The sequence below is a fragment of the Halichoeres trimaculatus genome, unplaced genomic scaffold (genome assembly GCF_033239565.1).
Source record: "Halichoeres trimaculatus isolate MK-OKI-2021-1 unplaced genomic scaffold, fHalTri1.1 fHalTri1_scaffold_5, whole genome shotgun sequence".
In the NCBI taxonomy this organism is placed as follows: Eukaryota; Metazoa; Chordata; class Actinopteri; order Labriformes; family Labridae; genus Halichoeres; species Halichoeres trimaculatus.
In genome coordinates, this window is record NW_027437183.1 from 8,811,742 (window position 1) to 8,832,850 (window position 21,109).

At 41.0% G+C, this 21,109-nt stretch overlaps 1 protein-coding gene across 1 annotated transcript in view; it reads left to right on the forward strand.

The window, feature by feature from the left end:
- The window catches only part of unc13ba (unc-13 homolog Ba (C. elegans)), a 224,964-nt gene that overhangs the window by 71,808 nt on the left and 132,047 nt on the right, over window positions 1-21,109 (forward strand). The window contains exons 10-11 of the mRNA XM_074669684.1: window positions 7,348-7,647; window positions 8,458-8,545. Of these exons, the coding sequence (XP_074525785.1) occupies window positions 7,348-7,647; window positions 8,458-8,545 (388 nt within the window). The remainder of the gene's footprint in view (window positions 1-7,347; window positions 7,648-8,457; window positions 8,546-21,109) is intronic.

Sequence of the window (21,109 nt, forward strand, 5' to 3'; positions counted from 1 at the left end):
ACAGCTCTATACACCTCCTCTTGCTCAACAGGAGCCCAAAGATGATACAGTTCAAAAGCCACAACAACGTTTGGATTATCCTACTGTGGGACATTACACCAGCCAACCTGGAACATATTGCAGAAGACAATCAGAAACAGCACTGTACTCTGCACCAATTAATTTTTCAGTTCCTCCTTCAGGGATTACAGAGCAAAGTATACTGCCATCGCAGAATTTAGCATCCTGGGGATCATATAATATAGCATCTTCTATGCCATCACTTAACCAATATCAACAGGCTCCTGGTGCATATGTTGAGCAGAACAAATATTATGAGCTGCCTTCAAACATACCACAACTTCAAACACAAAGTTCAGTCCCACAACAACAATACCAACAGCCTGGCCTGGAAAGGGGTTGGTCTTCTTCAACCAGTATGTCTCAACCAAACTTGCAGAGCAAAGATCTATCTCAGCAAGGTGTCTTCTCAAGACCTAAAATTCTTATCAAGCAGCCAACAGTGGAAAGTCAAGGTAGTCCTGAGGAAAGTCCATCTGATCGTAGGATAATGACAAGTAGTGCCCAGGCATTACCACCATTGCCAAGCCAACAACTCTATAATAAATCCCCAAGCGTTCCTGCTGCACAGCCTTTGACGGTTCAGTCCTTACCTGCTGTAAGTACACAGCAAACACATGGTAGACAGCCCACAGGTCCTTCTCCACAGGCAATCAATGTACAAGCTTTGAGAAAAGACATGACGAATGATAACTTCACAAAAGAACCCCATCAGCTTCAAAAAGCACCTGATTTAAAACAATCTCACATACCAGTGATGCCTCAAAGTGTTGTGATTCCAATTCCACATGTATCAGAGACAGCTGTACTGCGACCCATCAAACAACATGAACCTATGCCTGTAAAACAAATAAAGATTAGTCATCAGACCCAGAGCATTGGAGCTGAAGTGCAAAGACTGGAACAAAAACCAGAGGTGTCTTCAGCACAAGCAGGACACTCGACTGTTCAGGGTTTGATTTCATTATTTAGTGGCTCACAACCAGCAGTCACTGCAAAACCTGCTGCTGTTATTCCCCATCCTACTCAGATCGTGCCTACACCTGTGGACCATGGTGTACAAGGCATTCCGACACAAACTCCTGCTGTCAGCCATGTGAGCATTTCCCCTGACAAGACATCTGAATTGAAGTCAACTCCAGTGTCTTGTGACGAGTCATTGACAACTGGCCTCCCAACCCCTGTGGTTCAAATACCAGAAACAGCTGATCTGAGCCCCAAAATGCCTGATGTGACAAGCGGGCAGCTTTGCACACCAACATCTGTTGGTGACCAACTGTCACCTGGAGTTCAACAAACTACTTTGCCACCATCTGAATTATCCAGAGACATACCTGCAGCCCTTCAGAAAGAGTTGGCTACAACACCATCACCAATTATTGAATCAGACTTTAAAGTTAAAGATTCTGTTTTAAGTGGGGTTAGCCCCCAAACACCCCCAATTAAATCACCCATGGCCCCTCCCTCCGATGGGACACCAGTGTTTGGTTTTGAGCCATCACAGGTCACATCAATCTCAGGCCAAGCAAGCGAGACATCTGATAAAGTACCTTTTACAGACACCATGACATCCAAAGAAATTATGACTGAAGGTGAACCAGCGAAACAATCAGAAACTTTGCCAGCGGTTACATCCAAGGCAGTCACTGAAGAGGATTCTGCCCTCACTGATACGATAGCCACTCATGAATCAGGCATCTCACAGCAGCAACACCTGGATGAAAACAAGCAAAGTACAGCTCCAGAAAACGTGGACACAACTGGATGCGTTGAGGTCTCAACTGCAGTGCAAGAAACAAAGGAGCACAGCAGCCATCCAAGGACAATTTACATTGGTATTAATAGCTCAGGACCTCCTATTGATACAGGAATTGATCAAGGTGAGCCAAAACAGTACGTCAGACTACCTCACATCTTTGTCTCGGCAGCAAGCTCACCAGAGGAAGAGCCACTTGACCATGAGTCTGATAAATGTAATAAGTCTGAAATGACAGAAGTTAGTGATTCTAAAGATATCACCCCCACTGCAGGATCATTGCAAGACTGTAAGGATGCCTCTTTAAGTGATACCGTTGCACCGTCAATTGTTTCCGAGGAGATGAGGACCACAGATGTTAGTACCTCCCAAACAATCACTGAATCTGAGCAGGTCACAACAAAGGTACCAGAGACACCAGTTACACTGCCGACAATAGACAGTACACAACCAGATGAACATGACTCTCAGAGCCTGCTGACAAAGACAAGTGCAACAACAGAAGACGTTCCTTTAAGAGGAAATGAAGTAGAGATCACTCAAGTTTGTGAACCACCACTTGAGCCATCTCTTAAGGACAGTGACTCAACTTCACAAGACAAAACACTACTTGAAGCAGAGTCATCTCCCAAGGACAGTGACTCAACATCACAAGACAAAATGCAACCTGAAGCAGAGAAGCCTTTAGTATGCCAAACTGACACCATAACGTCAGAGCCACAACCACCAGAGGGGGCTGTTCAAACTCTTGAGGAGTTAACCGACAAGGACAGACTGACATCCTCAGAAGTGTTGCCCGAGAAAGCTCAGTCTGTTGATGAGTTGTCACTGAAAGAAGAACTGGCGTCCTCGGGTGTGAAACCACCAGAGGAAGTCCAACAGCCTGAGGACAAAACTGAAAAGGATGTGACCTTACCTGCACCTGAACCTAGTCCTGTCCAGCCTTCTGCAGAGGAATTCATATCCTCTAAGGAGGATAGTTCAGCTGCCAAGAGTGATAAGCCTGAAACTGAGCAGCAAAATGAGCAACCAGCAAAAAGCTTATTTTCTGCCTTCAGTGGCTCTACTGCTACCTCACAACAGACATCCCCCCAATCTGGATTATCAATACTTGGTGGAATTCTTCCTGGATCATCTGCCAAAGACACCCCCGGCACAGGGTTGCTCTCAATGTTTGGTGGGTCCAGTACCCCATCTCCACCAGGTGCCAGAGATCCATCACCACCACCACCTGCTCCTCAAGAGACCCCAGGAAAAGGCTTATTCTCAATGTTTGGTGGATCCAGTAGTCAGCCACCACCTGGTCCAAGGGGTCCAACAGGTGTGAGGCCTAGAGGCCCACCACCCAAAGAACCTCCAGGCAAAGGCCTGTTTTCAATGTTTGGTGGATCTGCACCACAGCAAGCACCACGCCCAAGAGGCCCTCCTGGGAGTACTGCCCCACCAAGAGCGCCTACAACAGGATCCTCTATATTTGGTGGTATCCTTCCGGGTTCTGCTACAAACAAAGACACCCCAGGAGCAGGTTTGTTTTCCAAGTTTGGAGGTCTTGGTTCCCAGCCTCAAACTGGACCTAGAGGTCCACCACCTGGACCAACACCTACACCAGTGGGACAAAGAGGTCCAGAGCCTCCAGGAAAGGGACTGCTTTCCATGTTTGGTGGACAAAACCAGCAAGCATCAGAACCTGCAGCCCCTAAACCTCCTGAATCTGAGGGGGGTTTTAAAGTCTCTTCTGTGTTTTCCCTTGGTGGAAGTTCAGATAGCAACAAGCCCAAATCTGGATTTGGCTTGTTTGGCATGTCTTTCATGGAGGAAACTAAGACAGAGCCAGAAACAACTGCTCCAGTTGTCCAAAAGGAGGAGATCCCCCCAGAACAAGTGAAAACTCCAGGTACTAAAGACTTATCAAAAGAAACTGAGAATCACTCAATTGACGCTAAGGAAAATGCACTTGCAGAGCCCCTTTCAGATTCACATTTGGAGTCTGAAAAACCGGCAACAACAGAGAAAGAAATTACTAATGAAGGTACCTCAGACAATGTTGATGCTTCTGTTGGGGACACAATAAAAATGGATGCTGATCAAGTGGAGAAAGAGATACCACCAGACCAACAAGCTGTAAAATCTGAAAGTGAGGAGGTCTCAGGTGCTCAGAAAGAATCTGAAGAAGTGAAAGATTTGGTCGATTCTCAGAAAGAGGTTCCTGTATCTGAAACAGAACTCTTGAAAATTAAGAGCACTGATGTTGAAAGTGAAATTGCTGCAAGTGAAAGCCCCTCAGAAAAATCAGAAGATGTCCAGATGCCAGTAAGTGTATCAGATCACAAAGATGACACAAAAGTGTCAGATGTGGTTTGTGGAGAACATGTGGGAGAGGTTGTTGAAGAAACTACGATTCCAGCTGAAGAGAAAACTGGGGAGCCCATGAAAGTTGCAACTGAAGAGGGAACTACCGGTGCAATGGAAGAAAAAGTGACAGAGGGGCCTTTGGAAGTCAATACTAAGGAGCAGAGTGAAGGTGCTGATATCAAGAAATCAACAGATGAGCCTCCAGAGGTTGCAGGTGAAGATCAACCAACACTCGCAGATGAGAGACGTGTTGCTGAGGAACCTGTGAAAGCTGTTGACGTTGAACAAGCAGCAGTGGAAAAAACTAGTGAAGAAGCCACTGTTGTGGGTTCTGTGGTAGAAGATGCTGAGAAACCTACTTCAGAAACCCAACAGGATGCAGTTAAAACAGAGACTGCAAATCAGGAATCAGACAAAGCTCCTGAGGCAGAACTGAAAGCTTCATCTGATGATGCTGCAAAAGAACAAGCTGAGCCCAAAGTAGAGCCTGGAGAAGCCAGTAAAGAACCTTCAGATGAATTGCAGAAGCCCTTGGACAGCACTAACTCTGCTGCAGTGGTCACATCAACAGATGAAGGTAAAAGTGTTGGTTCTGACTCAGAAACCATTCCAGCTCACGCAGGTCCACCAATGGGGCCAACTAGTCCTCCACCGCAGCAACAGCCAAGGCCAGGCATGGTCAGACCACCAGGCCCCCCAGGACAAAGAATGGGGGCACCTCGGATGGGTGGCCCACGAATGGGGGGCCCAAGAATGGCAGGACCAAGAATGGCTGGACCTAGAATGGCTGGACCAAGACAAGCAGGGCCACAAAAGCCTCCCGAACCAGCTCCATTTTCTGGCTTTATGTCCATGTTTTCTACCCCAGCTGCTCAAAGTAAACCATCAGCTGTTGGTGGATTCTTCTCAAGTTCCCCTGGTTCACTTTTTGGATCATCACCTGCTCCTCGTCAGCCTCAACAGCAGCCACGACAACAACCACCACCACAACAGAAAAGCTCATTCTTTGGGCTTACCAGTAGCATCGGTGCGGATACCATCACCAATGACCTGTTTGGTATTTTCAAAGGTCCTGAGACAACCAAACCTGAAGAACAGCAACAGCCTGCCACAGAGTCTGAGCAAAAGGAGCACTCTGAGCAGGAAACAGTCTCTGAGAGTACTGAAAAAACACAGCCAGAGAAGCCCCCTTTATCTGAAGATGGACATGTTGTTAGTTCAGAGGACCCCGAGGTTCCTGAAAAGGGGCTAGTGGAGGAGGCAGAACGGCCAGACAAATCAGAGGCAGAAGAAGTCTCCCTCACTGAATCTACCACAAAGACTGCACCCTCTGGGGAAGAAGCAGAGAAGGTTGAGCACACTGAGCATTTAGAGGAGCAGGCTCCTGCTGTCCCTGACAAGACAGAGCCGACACCAGCTCCTGAAACCAAGAGTTTGTTTGAAATACCAGGCTTAAGTACTCCTAAATTTGGTTTTATGTCTGCAGCCTCTGAAGGGACATCATCACTGGGATCCTTGTTTTCCTCTTCTCCATCTGCAGCCACCAGTGCTAAGGCACCACAGCCACAGCAGTCAGATGGTGGTCTCTTCTCAGGTTTTAAGAACCTCTCAGCTGGTATTTTCCAGGAAGAAAAGCAGACAGGAAAGGATGAACCAGCTTCTGCTTCATCAGTGTTTGGGATGAAACTTGGCTCAATGTTTGGCAGTGCTGAACCCCCCAAAACTGAAACCCCCAAAGCTGAAACCCCCAAAACTGAAACCCCACCCCCAGTGGTCACAGATGAACCCACACCACAAAGTCCTAAACCTGCAGAAGACTTACCTGAACCAGAATCAGAGAAACCTTCCCCGGGTTCAGAAGAAACTGGAAGTGCAGATGCTAGTGATACAGAAGGACCCACAGAAACCTCAAAAACTGGAAGCTGTGACACTTTAGCTCAATCGCTACAGTCTGGCTTCCCCTCTCAGTCAGTGTCCCTTGCTGAAGATTTAGAAAAACCCCAGTTAAAGATCAGCCCATGTGAGGTGGATAAGGCTAAGGAGAAGCCTGACACAGCACGTGCAGATTTGGGTACAGAGCAACCAAAGGACCTGCTGACAACACAAGACACAAAAAGGCTAGTAGAGTTCATATGATAAATGGCAAAGTCATTTATCATACTAGTCAACAGGAATATGTTCCCCAATCGTCTGTCCTCTTGTCCTCATTTCTCCTCATAGAGTTTATCTAGGACTACAGTTGATGTTTGTAGTTCAGTATTTCTGTTTTTCCCATCCTCATTACCTTTAGCTTTACGTCCTGGGATTTCATAGCTTTATTTATTAGCGTCTGTCTTTTAAGGTGCGTACAAAGCTCCTAGATTTATGATGGTGTTAGAGAGCAAACTATGGAAACAGGCTGGACACTGGAATTTAAGGAAGAGTGAGGAGTGAGGAGTAACTTGGCCCACACCCAGCGCAAAGTTGATTATGACGGTTACAGACCGGAGCCACTCAACTTGTTAGCAGTCTTGATAATCGAGTGCTGTCCTGTTCAGTCAGCCACTTAAGATTTTTATCAGCCAAGTTAAGTGCTTCCCATTGCTCTAACGGAGTTTTAACCTTTTAGTTTCAATCTTATTAAAAAAATTATGACAATGTGCATTTATCTATCGGATGGTATATGCATAAGAAGACCTGTGAGAGGCACTGCGAGTGAATTTAAAGATAATACGGTATTTTCTATGTAAAATCTACCGAGTAAAAAAAACAGTTGTAAGGATGTTGTAGTGCTGACAGAGCCCTCTCCTCGTGTAGTTTCTGGCTTTATCCAAATGTAGTAAGCTTAGTGTGCTGAACTCTGTTTGTCTTCCCTGTTTGTGTTGCCTTCTTCCCTCAATCTGGTGATAAAGAGCTCTTATTACCTTCAGTTCAACCTCCAGTTCCTTGTGTATACATAAGTTAAATTGTTTTAATCCAAAATGAATATAACTGGATCAAATCTCCTTTTTAAAATTTAAGTAATCAAAATAATCTCTTCCAATAATTATGACTATATCTGTTTTAAATACCACTTCAGTTTTAAGTGGCAGTTTTGCAGTTATCAAACTTTGGAATAAAACGATTTAACCCTTAAGTAGTCTTGTAGAGTTTGTAGATAAAACCACTCACTGCTGTCTAACAGTCTCCTTTGCTAACAGTCCCCCAGAAAGCAGCCGCTTTGACTCATCAGGAAACCTCAGCCCGGTCAGTTCCCAGCTCAGCTCTGATCCTGAGGAGCGCAGAGATCCAGAGACCTGCCCCACCAGCCACCCTCGCCCCCCAATCCGCAGTCAGCCCTCAACTTGGGAGGAAGAAGAAGAAGAAGAGGAAGAGGGGGAGGTTGAGAAAGAGCGGCATCCATTACCAGAGCCTGGCTCCAACAAGGACTTGAAGGACTCCTCGGATGTTTTGTCCAAACCAGTCTTGGAAAGCCATGACAAAAGTGAAAACAAGATATGGTGAGTAAAATGTGGAGATTCAGCTTTCCTGTGGTTTTGTAATCTAATAAATGCACCCATAAGGATTTGGAAGGGATAATGTATTTTGTAACTTTGAAAGCATGGGTCACCGGGGACTTCATGGGTATCCTGCAGGAAAAGAAAAGCATAACATAACCGAAAGTCCCAAGGGGACAATTTTGAACTCAGATTTAATGGCCATCTTCATACAAAAGTAGGATGCCAAGCAGTCTTTTATGTGTTGTCCATTGTCATAATGTGCTATTAATGTAAAAATAAGTCCACATTATTTGTGTGGAAAATAAATTGATCTGAGTTAAATAGGAGGCTTCATCAGTTCAAGTAAAGTTGCCCTTAAAGTCAACTTCACAAATATTTTATGACTCCAAAAAACATTGAATGGCAATATTTTTTGTAAATTTTGAGAAATGTTTTGTTGAATGTTCTTGCATTCTTGCATTCTTGCATCAGGTCAATACAATAGTAGTGTTACATAATGATTGTATTTAATATTGTATTGTTTGTTACCAGGTCTTTAGACTTATCTTTGGGTTAAGTGAAATGTTTTGGTGCTCTCTAAATTTTCTTTTGAAGTCATTAAAAGACTGGACAGTTGACCTTGAGGGACACATTAATGATGACAGGAAATAAACAAAGGCTAAGCCTTCATTTAGGTTTTGCTGTGTTCTTTGAAATCAGACCATAAAAACCTGAACTTTGTACTTTCACTAAAAGACTCACAGGCTGACTTTTTGATCTTTAACTCACTTCTCTTTGGCCTTTTATTTACCTATATCTAATCTCTCTCAGCCTCTTCCAAGATGGCCCTCCTCCCTGCTCTCCATCTAAAGTGCGCTGGCTGAAAGCTTACAACAAAGTGAGAGTACAGCTTCATGAGGTAAAGCCATTTTCTTTTTACGACTTCGGCTGCTAAATCTCTCTCTTATTCTCTGTCTCTCTGTCTGTACAGTCAAACCCGTGCACACATTCATGACTCACAAAGTGTCACAGCTTGTACATTGTGTATTGATGCATCACAGTATTTCAGTCCTCCTCTGAAATCAAATCACATCAGGAGAATCCCACACACAGATCCACGTAAACACAGACATGTCTCTCCCCCTCTCTGCTCTTTCTTCCTCTGTGGGTTGGTTGAGTTTCCAGTCATGCTGCAATAATTTGCAACAATTTTGTGCTCCTTAAGTATTTCCACTTTGATCTGGAAAACCTCTCTTAAGCGTGGGCTTCTTGAGGTTTGACTATCACTCAACTGTAGCTTTAAAGTTTTTAGATCCATGATGTGGAACTGAGACTTCAGGAAGAACTGCTTTGATATGACTGACAATTGAATGTTATGTTGTGTTTTGTGAATTTATACATCAAATTTCTTTGACGCTTGAGTCCTACCTCCTAGCTTTATCATTTCTACCTTTACTTCTATTTGAGCATATTTCAAGACTTAAGCAGAAAAAATCTTGAGTTTCAAACTTTAAAGTTCAGAGACTTGGTGTTTGAGGCCTGCCTCCTCAACATTGTCATGAACCAATTAGGAGACCCTTATGCTGCACTGCAAAAAACTGAAATCTCATCAAGTGACTTTGTCTTATTTTCAGTAGAAAATGTCTTTTTGGACTTAATATGAGCCACATCCACCTGACGAGTCCAGAAAAACATCTTACTTCTAGATATTTAAAGACAGAAATGAGGTCTGAATTGCTTATAACCAGTTTTAAAAAATCTGCCAATGGAACAAGAGAAAAGTTTCTTGTACTGAGACATTATTCTAGTTTCAAGCAAATTTTCAAGCAACGTTTTTCCTATTCCATTGATAGATTTTTTTCACTTGTTAGAAGCAATTCCTACCACATTTTTGTCCAAAAGGTCCCATATGCAAAAATCCCTTGATTAAGTCTTTTAGTGAAATTTGTGGGTCTTTGGGTTTCCTCCCAGCCCACAAAAATGTGATATCTAATGACAAAACCTGTATTTAGTAGTGCTTGTGAATGTAAAATCCTGACCTAAAACGAGCTGTTTGGGTTTTGGGGATTTGCCGACGTCAGCGATTCCCTTTTTTGACTAATCAGGAGCAAGTCTGACCTGATTGGTCGACCAGAGCAGATACCCCCTGAACCCCCTCCCCACCCACTCCCCTCTCCAGCAGTGGGGAGGAGAATGCCAAAGTTGAAGAGCCATCACTGCTCTGTTTTTGGCTGTGAACAGCCACATAGTTCCATGCACAAGCTTTCCATTTCGGAAGAAGACAAGATTAAGTGACTAGAGTTGTTTTATCAAAGTGTGCAAGCTACACTCAGTAAAACTGTGCATGTGTGTGCTAGTCACTTCATGGCCGACTACTTTTCCAACTTTGGACAGTCCAACAGAGGGCTAGCGAATAGACTGGTCCTGAATCCGGGCTCATTACCAACCATCCACCAAAAAACCTCAGACCCTGGAAATGTGAGTATTTTAAATGCTGTGTGCTGTGGAGCAGATGTAAGAGCTTTTCCTCAGTGTCCCCTCTGTCTCTGTGTTACCTTCAGGATGCTAACTTTAGCTGCGGTTAGCCTGTTGTTTTAGCCTATAATGTTACGATAAACGAGCTTCGCTGTTTTCTAAACATTGTGCACTCGGAGCTCGTGGCGCCGCTCTCAGTGACGTGGAAGACTGAGGCGGTATCAGCGGTGGCTCATGTACATATGAAGGCCACGCCCACTAAATCAGAGCGTTCTGAACAGAGGGGCTATGAGAGCCTGGAAACAATGCTGCTGTGCTTGATTTATTGGCTTTTTGGACCAAAACATGTTACCACCATTTCATGAAGACATCAACGATCCATATTACACTGCAGAAAAGGAGCAGAATATGGGACCTTTAAACAAACTGAAAGAAGACATTTTTCTGGACTGATCAGTAGAATGTGGCTCATATCAAGTATAATAAGACAATTTTTACTTAAAGTAAGACAAAAACACTTGCGAAGATTTCAGTTTTTTGCGGTGAAGTTTCTTGTGCTATATTTAACAGACTGCTTTGAGCAGTTTGCGATTTCTAAAATGTATAAAAATATTAAGATTTTAAAAATCTGCACACCTTTGATATGAATTCCCAGCTTTGTTACTTAATACCCATGTCAACAATATGGTAAGGCAGAATACCCTCTCTTTAAAGCCATCAGCTGCATACAGGTGGGAACGCCTCCGCCCCAGCTGCTGTTGCTGCTTCAGCCCACAGAGAATAATTAGTTCATCGTGCCAGAGCCGCTCATCGGTGATAGATTAGGCCTTAAAATACCACCTTTGATCTTTCTCAAGACACACACACACACACACACACACACACACACACACACACACACACACACACACACACACACACACACACACACACACACACACACACACACACACACACACACACACAGAGGTCTGTCTGGAGGAGATCACCCATCTTTCACCACTAATCACAGGAGCAGTCAGCGGTTGATGCTCATTAGGCTGCGCTGACGGTTGTGTTTGTGTGTGATCATCGTGTTACAGTACAATAGCTCTTTGAGTTTGGTGATCTGGTGTAGCTAATCAGAGTGATGTTGTAGGTCAGAGCCATTTGAGTTTGAGCAGTAACAATCAACCAGAGCAAATGGGAGCAGCACAGCGGAGGATTAATTGTTTCCTTAACAGCATGGAAATACAAGTGAGCAAGCTGAACTAATAAGAGATGACAAGAAATTAAGCTTATACCTTATTTTTCTGACTTAAATACAGTTTTTAGCAATATTTTTGGAAAGCCAGTGACATTATCGGGGTGGAGCTTGACTCTCTGACTGTGGTGTCAGAGAGCAGGATGCTGTCAAAGCTGCAAAGCATCTTGGGCAGCATCCAATCCACAGTGTACTGGTCAGACACAGGAGCACATTCAGTGCAAGACTGATTCCCCCACGAAGCACTACAGAAAGACACAGGAGGTCATTCCCGACTTCTCTTTGAACTTTTTCTTTAGACACTGGATAATAAAACCTAGCATCACTTATTTAATGTATTCACTGGTACTTAATCTGCAATACCTGTCTCTCGTGTTCATTTACACAATATCAATTAGGGATGGGCACCTTTTACATTTGAAATGATAAGGTGCCGATGCCTGGTACGTGGCAATCGGTGCCGGTACTCAACGGTACCAATTTTTGATACTTTTTTGTGTTTATTTGGTAAAAAAGTATCAATTTGTTAAATAGTAAAGCATCATTTTCTTTCAATTTAACAATTTTATTCTTTAATATATGACTTTGCAGTGCTGTGTTTAAGTCAAGTTAGGAAATTCGCCCACTCTTCCACTTCCTCACAGTCACAAGTATGTGTTTAGGTACCTAAACATGGCACCTTTTGATTCTACCTGAAACTGTACTCGGTGCTTTTGACAGAATTCGGTCAGCACCTATAAAAGTACCTAATTCGGTACCTATCCCTACTGTCAATATAATCCACTAAGTGCAATATCTTTTTAATGTCAGTACCTCAAGTGCAATATCTGTTCACCTCATTAATGCAATATTCTGTTTAATACCTTCACTTAGAGCAATAACTTTTCAGAATAGTTCATCTTGCCCTGTCTACCTCCTTATGAAAATAGTTATGTGATTTCTTTCTGATACTTAATTGCTTATTTATTGTATACATAATACTTATTTCATTTTATTTTATGTCCCTATTCATCTTATTCCAACTATTGTATTATGTCAAGAGCAAATCCCCTAAAGAGGCGTGTTACGTTACGTATGTTAAGATATGTTTAAGCCCTAAAGGCCTCCAAACGGCTGGCCAATTAAAATGAAGGGGATTTTGCAGTTGGAGCCTTAAAAAGACAGAATCCAAAATGAATCCTTTCAGGAAGAGCCTTCAATAAGAGCTTTAAAACATGTAAAGAGTACAAGAAGGACAGTATAAAACCTTGAAAGTAAATAAAGTAAATACAAGTCCCCCTCTTTAACGCTCATGCTTGTTTTTACATGGGTAGCAGAGGAAGGGGATGTGCAGATCATAAAGGGAAACAAATGCCAAAAAGTGAACGAAACTTGCTTTAATGTCCATAAAACTACTTCTGAAGAGGGGTACAATAAAAAAATCTGCCAAAAAACACTGGACAACACGTGGAAACCTGCAGCAAGACTTGGGGAAGATGTCATGATCCAACCATATGAGGTAGTGAGCAACAGGTGGAACTACTGTCACACAGGGACAGGAAATAAAACCAGACAAGAAACACGGGGAGCAGCTACCACATAATAAAACAGAAAACACAACAGACTAGATTAAGAAACACAAGGAAGACTTATAATACACAGTATATACACAGGGAGGGGACAGGACATGAAGACACAAGGTAATATCGCTAAAATAAAACAAAAAAATCAAAGAAAATATAAAACAGCACATGGAAAATGTATTTACCCTTTTTTGTCTTTTTTAAGAGTAACATTGTTCACAGTGGCAAAAAACTTACTGTGAATCCAGTGTTAGAAAATGAGGCATTAATAAGTTATGTGTGTTTTTTGAGTTGTGCCTCTGAAGGATTGTTAAATGTTGAGAGGAGTGAGCCTCAGCTTCAGACTTAGTGAAGTTACAAAAGGAAAAAGATTGATCCATGCATCTGGTCAGCTTCTATCCCAGAGGACAAAAATAGTCCTTTTGTCTCCGCGCCATGGCAACATGTGACATTTCTATGGAAACACAGCCTTGCATTTGTTTATGATTTGGATGCCGGAGAAGCAGCTGGTGGTAGGTGTGTGTGCTCTAACAATATGCACTGAAGTCTGTGTCTAATAACATGAGGAAGTGTGTTTGGTTTCACTGCTTACTTGAAACCACTTAGGCTGTTTCGTAGAGCTGAAGGTTTCAGTGTAGCTGCTCTTATTTTGTTGAAGCTCTACTAACTCAACACAACAGTTCAGAGCTGAGCTGTCAGGTCTGTCTTCATAATGTTGTAAAGAAAACAAGTTAAAATCTTCTTTTTACATGACTCAGTGTTTCACTCTGCGCTTTGAAGCCGAGGCAAACTGAGAAACAAAAACAGCATAAATAAAAACAAGAGCAAAACTGGTATCTCCTGAGAAACAGTAGAAAAACATCCCATTGAATTTTTCCCTTAAAGACGCCGGCTGCTGGAAGCTGATAAGCTACCTGGGTTGGTGAGGGAAAGTAAGACTTCCTGTTATTAGTTCTTTTGGTTTCATTTAATATAGCTTTTATTAATTTAATTTTCAGGGAGTTAGCAGCAATGAGAGTGACAATAAACAAAAAGATACACCAATAAGTGGATAAAGCACATTTACACATAAGCAAATGGAGCTAATAGAAGAATAAACAATTATTAATGATGATGACCAGAGAGCACAGACAACTTAAAATGTGTAAAATGTGTAAAATGTACCTGATCAAAATCTTGAGACCAGTTCAAAAATCGCTAGAATTTACCTTTTGCTCATTTGGATCTTAATGAGGTTTTAGGTAGAGCTACAATAGGCAAAAGCAAAAAGGGGGAGTGTGACAAAAAGCACTTTGAAAAAGTAATTTATTAAAAACAACAAATAACTGAAATAGGCTGTTTAGCAGCTGATCAAAAGTTTAAGACCATCGCTCAAAAAATTACAAAAAACTCTCCAAACCAGATCAAAAGTCCAGCTCAGCACAGGTGTAATTTTTTGGGTCCACCACTTGAGTTTTTTGTTACCCAATGCTCAGGATCTTTCAAAAAATGTAGAATGACTGTCCTACTGAGTCCAACCTCAACAGCAATGGCACGCTGCGAGAGGCCTTGCTTATGCAGCTCGACGATCCAATCCAGTTCAAGAAGAGACAGCTTCTTAGCTTTAGCCACCAGGAGGGCATGACCGTGTGAATGCCTGACAGGAAATGAACATTTTGAGAAGATTTTGGCTTTAATAGCCTGTGGTCAAAAACTTTTGATCAGTTGATAGACAACCTATCGCTGTATTTTTTTTTTTAAGTTCCGAATATTTTTTGTTGCACCCCCCCTTCTTGCTTTCACATATTGTAGCTCTACTTAAAACGTCATCAAGATCCAAATGTGCAAAATGTATATTCTAGCAGTTTTTCAACTGGTCTTAAGATTTTGATCAGGTCTGTATTAAGGTGCAGGCAAATCTGAGTCACTTGGAATAAACTACAGTAAAGCAAATAAAATAAAACTCTCCCATAACTGAAGCTGTTATTGTCTCTAAAGAAAATTTAAGATGTGAATTTTTAAATCATAAAATATTTAAAACCCACTGACTGATTCAATTTGGACTCCAAAAATGTGCCTTTCTGTTTGGTTTACACTGAAGTTTTGTTGCCCTACAATACAAAAAAAACTGTAAGACAGAGCTGGAGTGCTGTAAGCGTGAGCTAAGATAGGAAAGGATACCGTGAGATATTACAGATGACCCGAGGAGCAGAGCAGCGTCTCATCTTCTCCTCAAGGCAACAGAAAGCTGTCTGCAGTGAGAATTATTTACATGAAGACTGCAGAGGAGAGAATGAGAGGGCTGGAGGAAGAGATGAAGGGATGCATCAAAATTCAGACAGACTATTATCAAAGCCTGATGTGTGGGATCGCAACACTTTTTCACACAATGCAGGTTGTCTGTGTGCTTTAAAAAAGTTTTACAATCAAAGTGACAAAGCGGGACTCTTCTTTGTCAGCTTTGTATCACTTCAGCTGCAGCTGCATGTTATAGTTTATAGTTTTAAAGTTCTTCATCTCCAGCTGCATCTCTTTTTCATCACTTTGTTGAGAGTTTGTGGTTTTAAAGGGGACATATCATGCTAATCCCTGATTTAATACTTACATATGATATAATGAAATTGAAAACAAGACCTTTCACCCCCTGAATTTTCAAAAAATGAGTTATTGTATTTTTTCCGATATCCTAGAACGAGATTTGATGCCTCTGAAAATGGGTAATTGCCATTTGACCGAGAGATTTCAACCTTCATGACGACACGAGGATCCTTTCTTTTTATTGGAGTAATCTGATAAAGCAGCTCCTCCTCTGTGATGTCAGGTGGTCACACAACCGCCACCGAGGGATACACCCACCAAGAGCCGAGTATAAATGTATAAACTATACATGTTACAGTACCGGTTTGACTCACCACACTGAAGCATCCTGAGATGATCTGTGTCAAGAAGGATTTTCTTCCTCCTGAGCTGCAGAACCGTCCGGGTCTGACTCGGGGTCCAATACAAAAGGACGTATCCTACACTCTGCCATTTTATTAGTGCTATCAATGCCTTACGGTGAAGTTTTGGCAAACAGCAAAGTCGCTCGGTCTGCTCCATTCAATTGTGGCAATTTTGTAAAAACTGCCATGCTGCAAAAACCGCCCCCTGGCTCTACCCCCTCCGCCCCTCTGATAGAACAGACCAATCAGAGCACAAAGGGCTGTGACGTTGCGAGGTTACTGGAGGTCATTCTCGAAACGGAGCGTTTCAACGAGATCTTCAGAATGGCCTAAAATGAGGATATTGAGAACGCTATTGTGGGGCAATGAAGGAACTAAATGACTTGTACTGAGGGCAGAAATGCTTTACAGGCATCCTAGTCTGGCATAGTGAAAAGGAGAAACAAGCATGAGATGTTCACTTTAAGTGAATCTTCAAGACCAGAAAATACAATTCATGACATTCAAGACAAGGGATGGAATGATGTATCGCACGGCAGAATTCCACCAAGACAATTACTGGAGAAAATCCATTAAGTCAGCGCAGGCAGAAGTGCCCCCTGTCACTGTGTGTGGTTTATATTCACTTTAAACTAACTGATCAGTTTGTGGAGACTGGACTGATGACTGGTGCCGTGCTTGAGCTCATGCGTGTTATACACCAGCTGGTCGTCAATCCTCCTCTTGCTTCTTCAGGAGTCACCTCTCTCTTGTCTCTTTGCAACAGGAGCTGTAGTTTGGCTATCGTTGCTCTTATTCTTTAAAAATCAAAAAAGAAGTTTTCCACCAGCTTAGGATTTTAGCCTGTTAGCTTGTTAGCTAACAGTGTTTTGTGTGCCTTTGTGCAGGGACGTGTCTAGGCTTGCAGACTGGAACGTTTTCATTAGTTATGTGAGGTTAAAAACGAGGCTTTATGTAACGTTTAGTGATGATTGACAGCTGCAGTTCTCGTGTATTTTTTTCGGGGATTGTAAAATATGTCGGGAGGTAGAGTCAAGAAGTGATTAGACTTTCGAAAGAAAAAAATATTTATTATTTTTGTCACCCAGCTCCACTCAGATTCTCCCAGAATCCCTCATCATCTGTACTGCGCAGACTCTGGCTGCAGTTGCTGCAATTGCTACAATGGTTGTGCCTGAGATGGGGGTATTTTGGCTTTAAAACCGTACAATGATAAATGGCGGAGCCATGCTGTCCACTCTGTATACAGTCTATGGTCAGGTCCTGTCCAGACAACATAAGTGAACTAGAGAGAGTTAAAAGTTTGTCTTGACTTGACTTGACTTGTGTTTATTAAAAAAAAAAAGATCAACTAAAACTCTGACTCTGGTTGTTAGTTATATTTTGCACTTTTAATATTATTTTGTTTAATTTTTATTTTTTAAAAAGTAAACCCAGAGAGAGTTGTTTGTGTTTTATTTTGGACTTAATGGCAGAGTTTGAAATTACCTGTCCCTGTTAACTGAAATTTTATGTATCAAAAGTACTAGTAGCAACGGTATCGGCGGGTACTCAAGAGGAAGTACTCGTACTGGTATTGGTCAGAAAAAAGGTAGTATCGAAGTCCTACCTCAAGTTAGATGCAGTAGAAGAGGATTAAATCCACAATCACATGATTGTTCTTCCTTGAGCCAAAATTTCAGTTTACTTTTAAAAGCACCGAAGCTTTACCATTTTTCTGCTGCTCAATCACTCTTTACTTTCACAAATATAAGTTACTATGACTGTAAAAATTAAATTTCAGTGTATGATTTTAGTACAGGAATATATTTTAAATCAGAAAGTGTAATAAATTTAAAGTTATTTTTAATCCCAGGTAAACAGTGACATTAGATAAATTATATTTGTGTTCCATTGAAAATTCATTTATAAAGGTTCAAAGTTGCGACTTTTTTTGTTTGTTAAAAAAAGTGAGAAAATTGCATTGTTAACCCAGTTTTGGAAATTGTATTGAGTCGTGAGTTGGGTGTATTATTACATTAAATATGTGCCATAAACCTCAAACAGCTTCAAGACAAAAACACAGACCTATCTCTGTCATGCAGAGGGGAAAGATTCTGAGTGTATTTATTTTTGTAATCATTACTCAGACAAATTAGGTTTTCCTGTCTCAGAAAATGAAGTATGGTGATTTGAAAGTTGTGTTAAATGTGGCTTTATTAAGTTCTAACAGGAGTACTGAGCACATCACAAGACTTTCTATGGGTGTCAGGATGATCCCTTATTCAACTCATGAAATTATACTGAGGATTGTATTTGAAGAGAGAAGGGTGAAACTTTTCTAAAGCGTAAAAACTCCAGTGCCTCTCTGTGATTCTCTTTGTTGCAGATTTTTGCTCTGGGTTCAAATTCTATGAAAGCTTTCAAACTGACACATGTGGATGGGTTCAATGCTTTCACTTTAATTCCTTCATTAATCAAGCTCATGAAAAACTCTCAAACTGATAAACTTCTTTTCAATCCAAACAACAAGGATCATGTGTCATTGTGAAACAAGTCAGGGTTGGTTTGAGCTCTTCGGCTGAGTTGCACTGCACGCTGCTCGAGCGCTCTTGTCCTTGAAAACACTTCACAGTATCTGACACACAAACATTCACATGCAACCAGAGAAAGGCTGCAGAGATAACGTTGCTTCATTGACCAGTCAGACATCAAAAAACCAGCATCAGAGGGGAGAGAGAAAGAGAGGATTGTGGGAAGAGAGTCAAGAAGAATAGGAGTAAAGAGAGGAGCAGAGGGTGCAGATACTGACTGGAGTCCTCAGGGGGTTGTTACGGTCACAGTAACTTGCAAAGTCTCACACTATCACAACATGAACACAGATAGTCTTACAGCGTAACACTGAAACAATCTGCAACATTTTCCAAGCATTTATTTTTGACTTGATTCAGAAAGAAACGCTTAAAACAGTGACAGGATGATGCTGAGTTAGCTGCAAAAACTTCTGTTAAAAACTCTTTTTTTAAGGGTGATATTTCTGACCTGTCGCACACATATCCGTGAATATATACATATATATATATATATATATATATATATATATATATATATATATATATATATATATATATATATATATCCTTTTCTACCTCGGGATGTTGATAACACTTTTTTTTTTCAGACCAATACCAGTACGAGTACTCTCTCTTGAGTACTCACTGATACTGAGTATGGATACCACTCCTACTTTTGATACCTAAAATTCAAATTAACAGTGACAGGTAATTTCTAACAAAGACAAAGGTCACTCTGCCATTAAGTCTAAAATAGAATAAAAAAAACTCTCCCTGAGTTAACTTCTTTTTTAAATAAATACTAAAGAAAATAATCTTAAAAGTGCAAAATAAAACTAACAACTGTCAGAGTTTTAGGATTTCGGATAACTTTTTTTTTTCAATAAACTCAAGTCAAGTCAAGTCAATATGTTTGTGTTGTATCTTCGTGCCCAGAGACCACAGATGAAAATTAGCTCTGTAGCTTAATCTGGCTTGATAGCTTTCTTATTTTTCAGTAGTTCCTGTCAAATACACTAATGAAATAGATAAAAATGTGTGTAAAAATGTGTACACCCTGGCCGCCTTGAAATTTGATTTAACAGTGCCATTCAGTTTGATGCAATATAATTCTCTTTTAGTTTATTTAGTTTAATATGCTCTTCTAATGGATTTTAAATTGTTTTTTTCCTCTATTCTGTTCTATTGCAATATAATTCTCTTTTAGTTTATTTATACTTTATATTTTTACAAAAGTGCAAACAACGATCCAAAACAACCTCGTAGCATGCATCCTTAGATAATCTTTGGAGCTTATGCTCTTCTAATGGATTTTAAATTGTTTTTTTCCTCTATTCTGTTCTATTGCAATATAATTCTCTTTCAGTTTATTTATGCTTTATATTTTTACAAAAGTGCAAACAAAACAACTGATAAATGTTGAAGTTTTAGAATTTCCTTTTTTTTTCAAACAAACTGAAGTTTAAAATAAAAAAGTTTCGCTTTTAACTACCTGGTTCATTCATGTTGTCTGAACAGTAGCACAAACTACTGACGAGAAGAACTTAACGCAAAAATGTTTTGCTTTGGGTATCAGCTGCTGGTATCAGCAGCCTTTACGGGTACCAATACCTTGAAATAAGGCTGATATCGGCCCGATACTCGCCCATCCCTACTAATACCACTACTTTTTAGAATTGATCCCGTGTTTCAAAATAACCCAAACCTGACACATCTTATGATTTCGAAACTGATCCTTTAAATCTTGCTCTCTGCTTCACATTTGCAAAGGATGAGCAAAGTTTAAACTCAACTTCCTGGCATCCTTCCCTGACATGGCTCCACTTCCCATTTGCATTTAAATGCTGCTGGTATAATACATTCATGTAATAACCTTTTAGCCTGTGAATGATCCAAAACAACCTCGTAGCATGCATCCTTAGATAATCTTTGGAGCTTATGCTCTTCTAATGGATTTTAGATTGTTTTTTTCCTCTATTCTGTTCTATTGTAAAGTTTTATATAGAAAGAAAATCAGACTCAGAGAAGCAAAGAGTGTTTTTAATATAAAGGATCTCAATATGGATTAAGACAGAGATAATGTTACCGAAATTAACTCTTTTTAGGGAAATACAGAAAGTCTTTGATGCTTCTTTTCTCTATCTTTGTTTGCAAACATGTCAAAGTCTCACACACAAAGCTGAGTGGTTATGTAACAGCTTATCTTAACGTTGTGATTGTGAATAGGTTTATCAAGTAGCTATTCATGAAGCAAAGATTCAATTATAAAAAGTGAAGGAATTAAGTGTCATTTGATCAAGTAGCCTGCACTCAGTGTTATGAAAAATGAAATCAACGAATAAAATGTGACATTTTAGACATTTAATGACTAGTTGAACGACTTTTTGAGAGAAAAGACCGCACCTGACACTTAAAAACACAGCGAGCTTATCTCGGTGACAGCTTTCGAGATACACCTTGCCATGTTCTCTCTGGTTTCACCATTAAATCCCCTGTTCGCCTGTGCACAGCGTTTGTAAATGTATGTGTGCGCATGTGTTTGTGTTCAAAGAGATTTCAGCCCAGAGTTTTATTCCGATGTACATCCCAGACTTTGTTTTTGTGTCAGATGCAGCAGAAAGAACAAAGACCGACGTGAAATCGAGGAAGATCAAGGGAAACAGGGAGGAAAGAGAAAAAGCAGCTCTAATAGAAATAAGAAACAGAAGGTTTGATGGAGCGGGGAGGAGC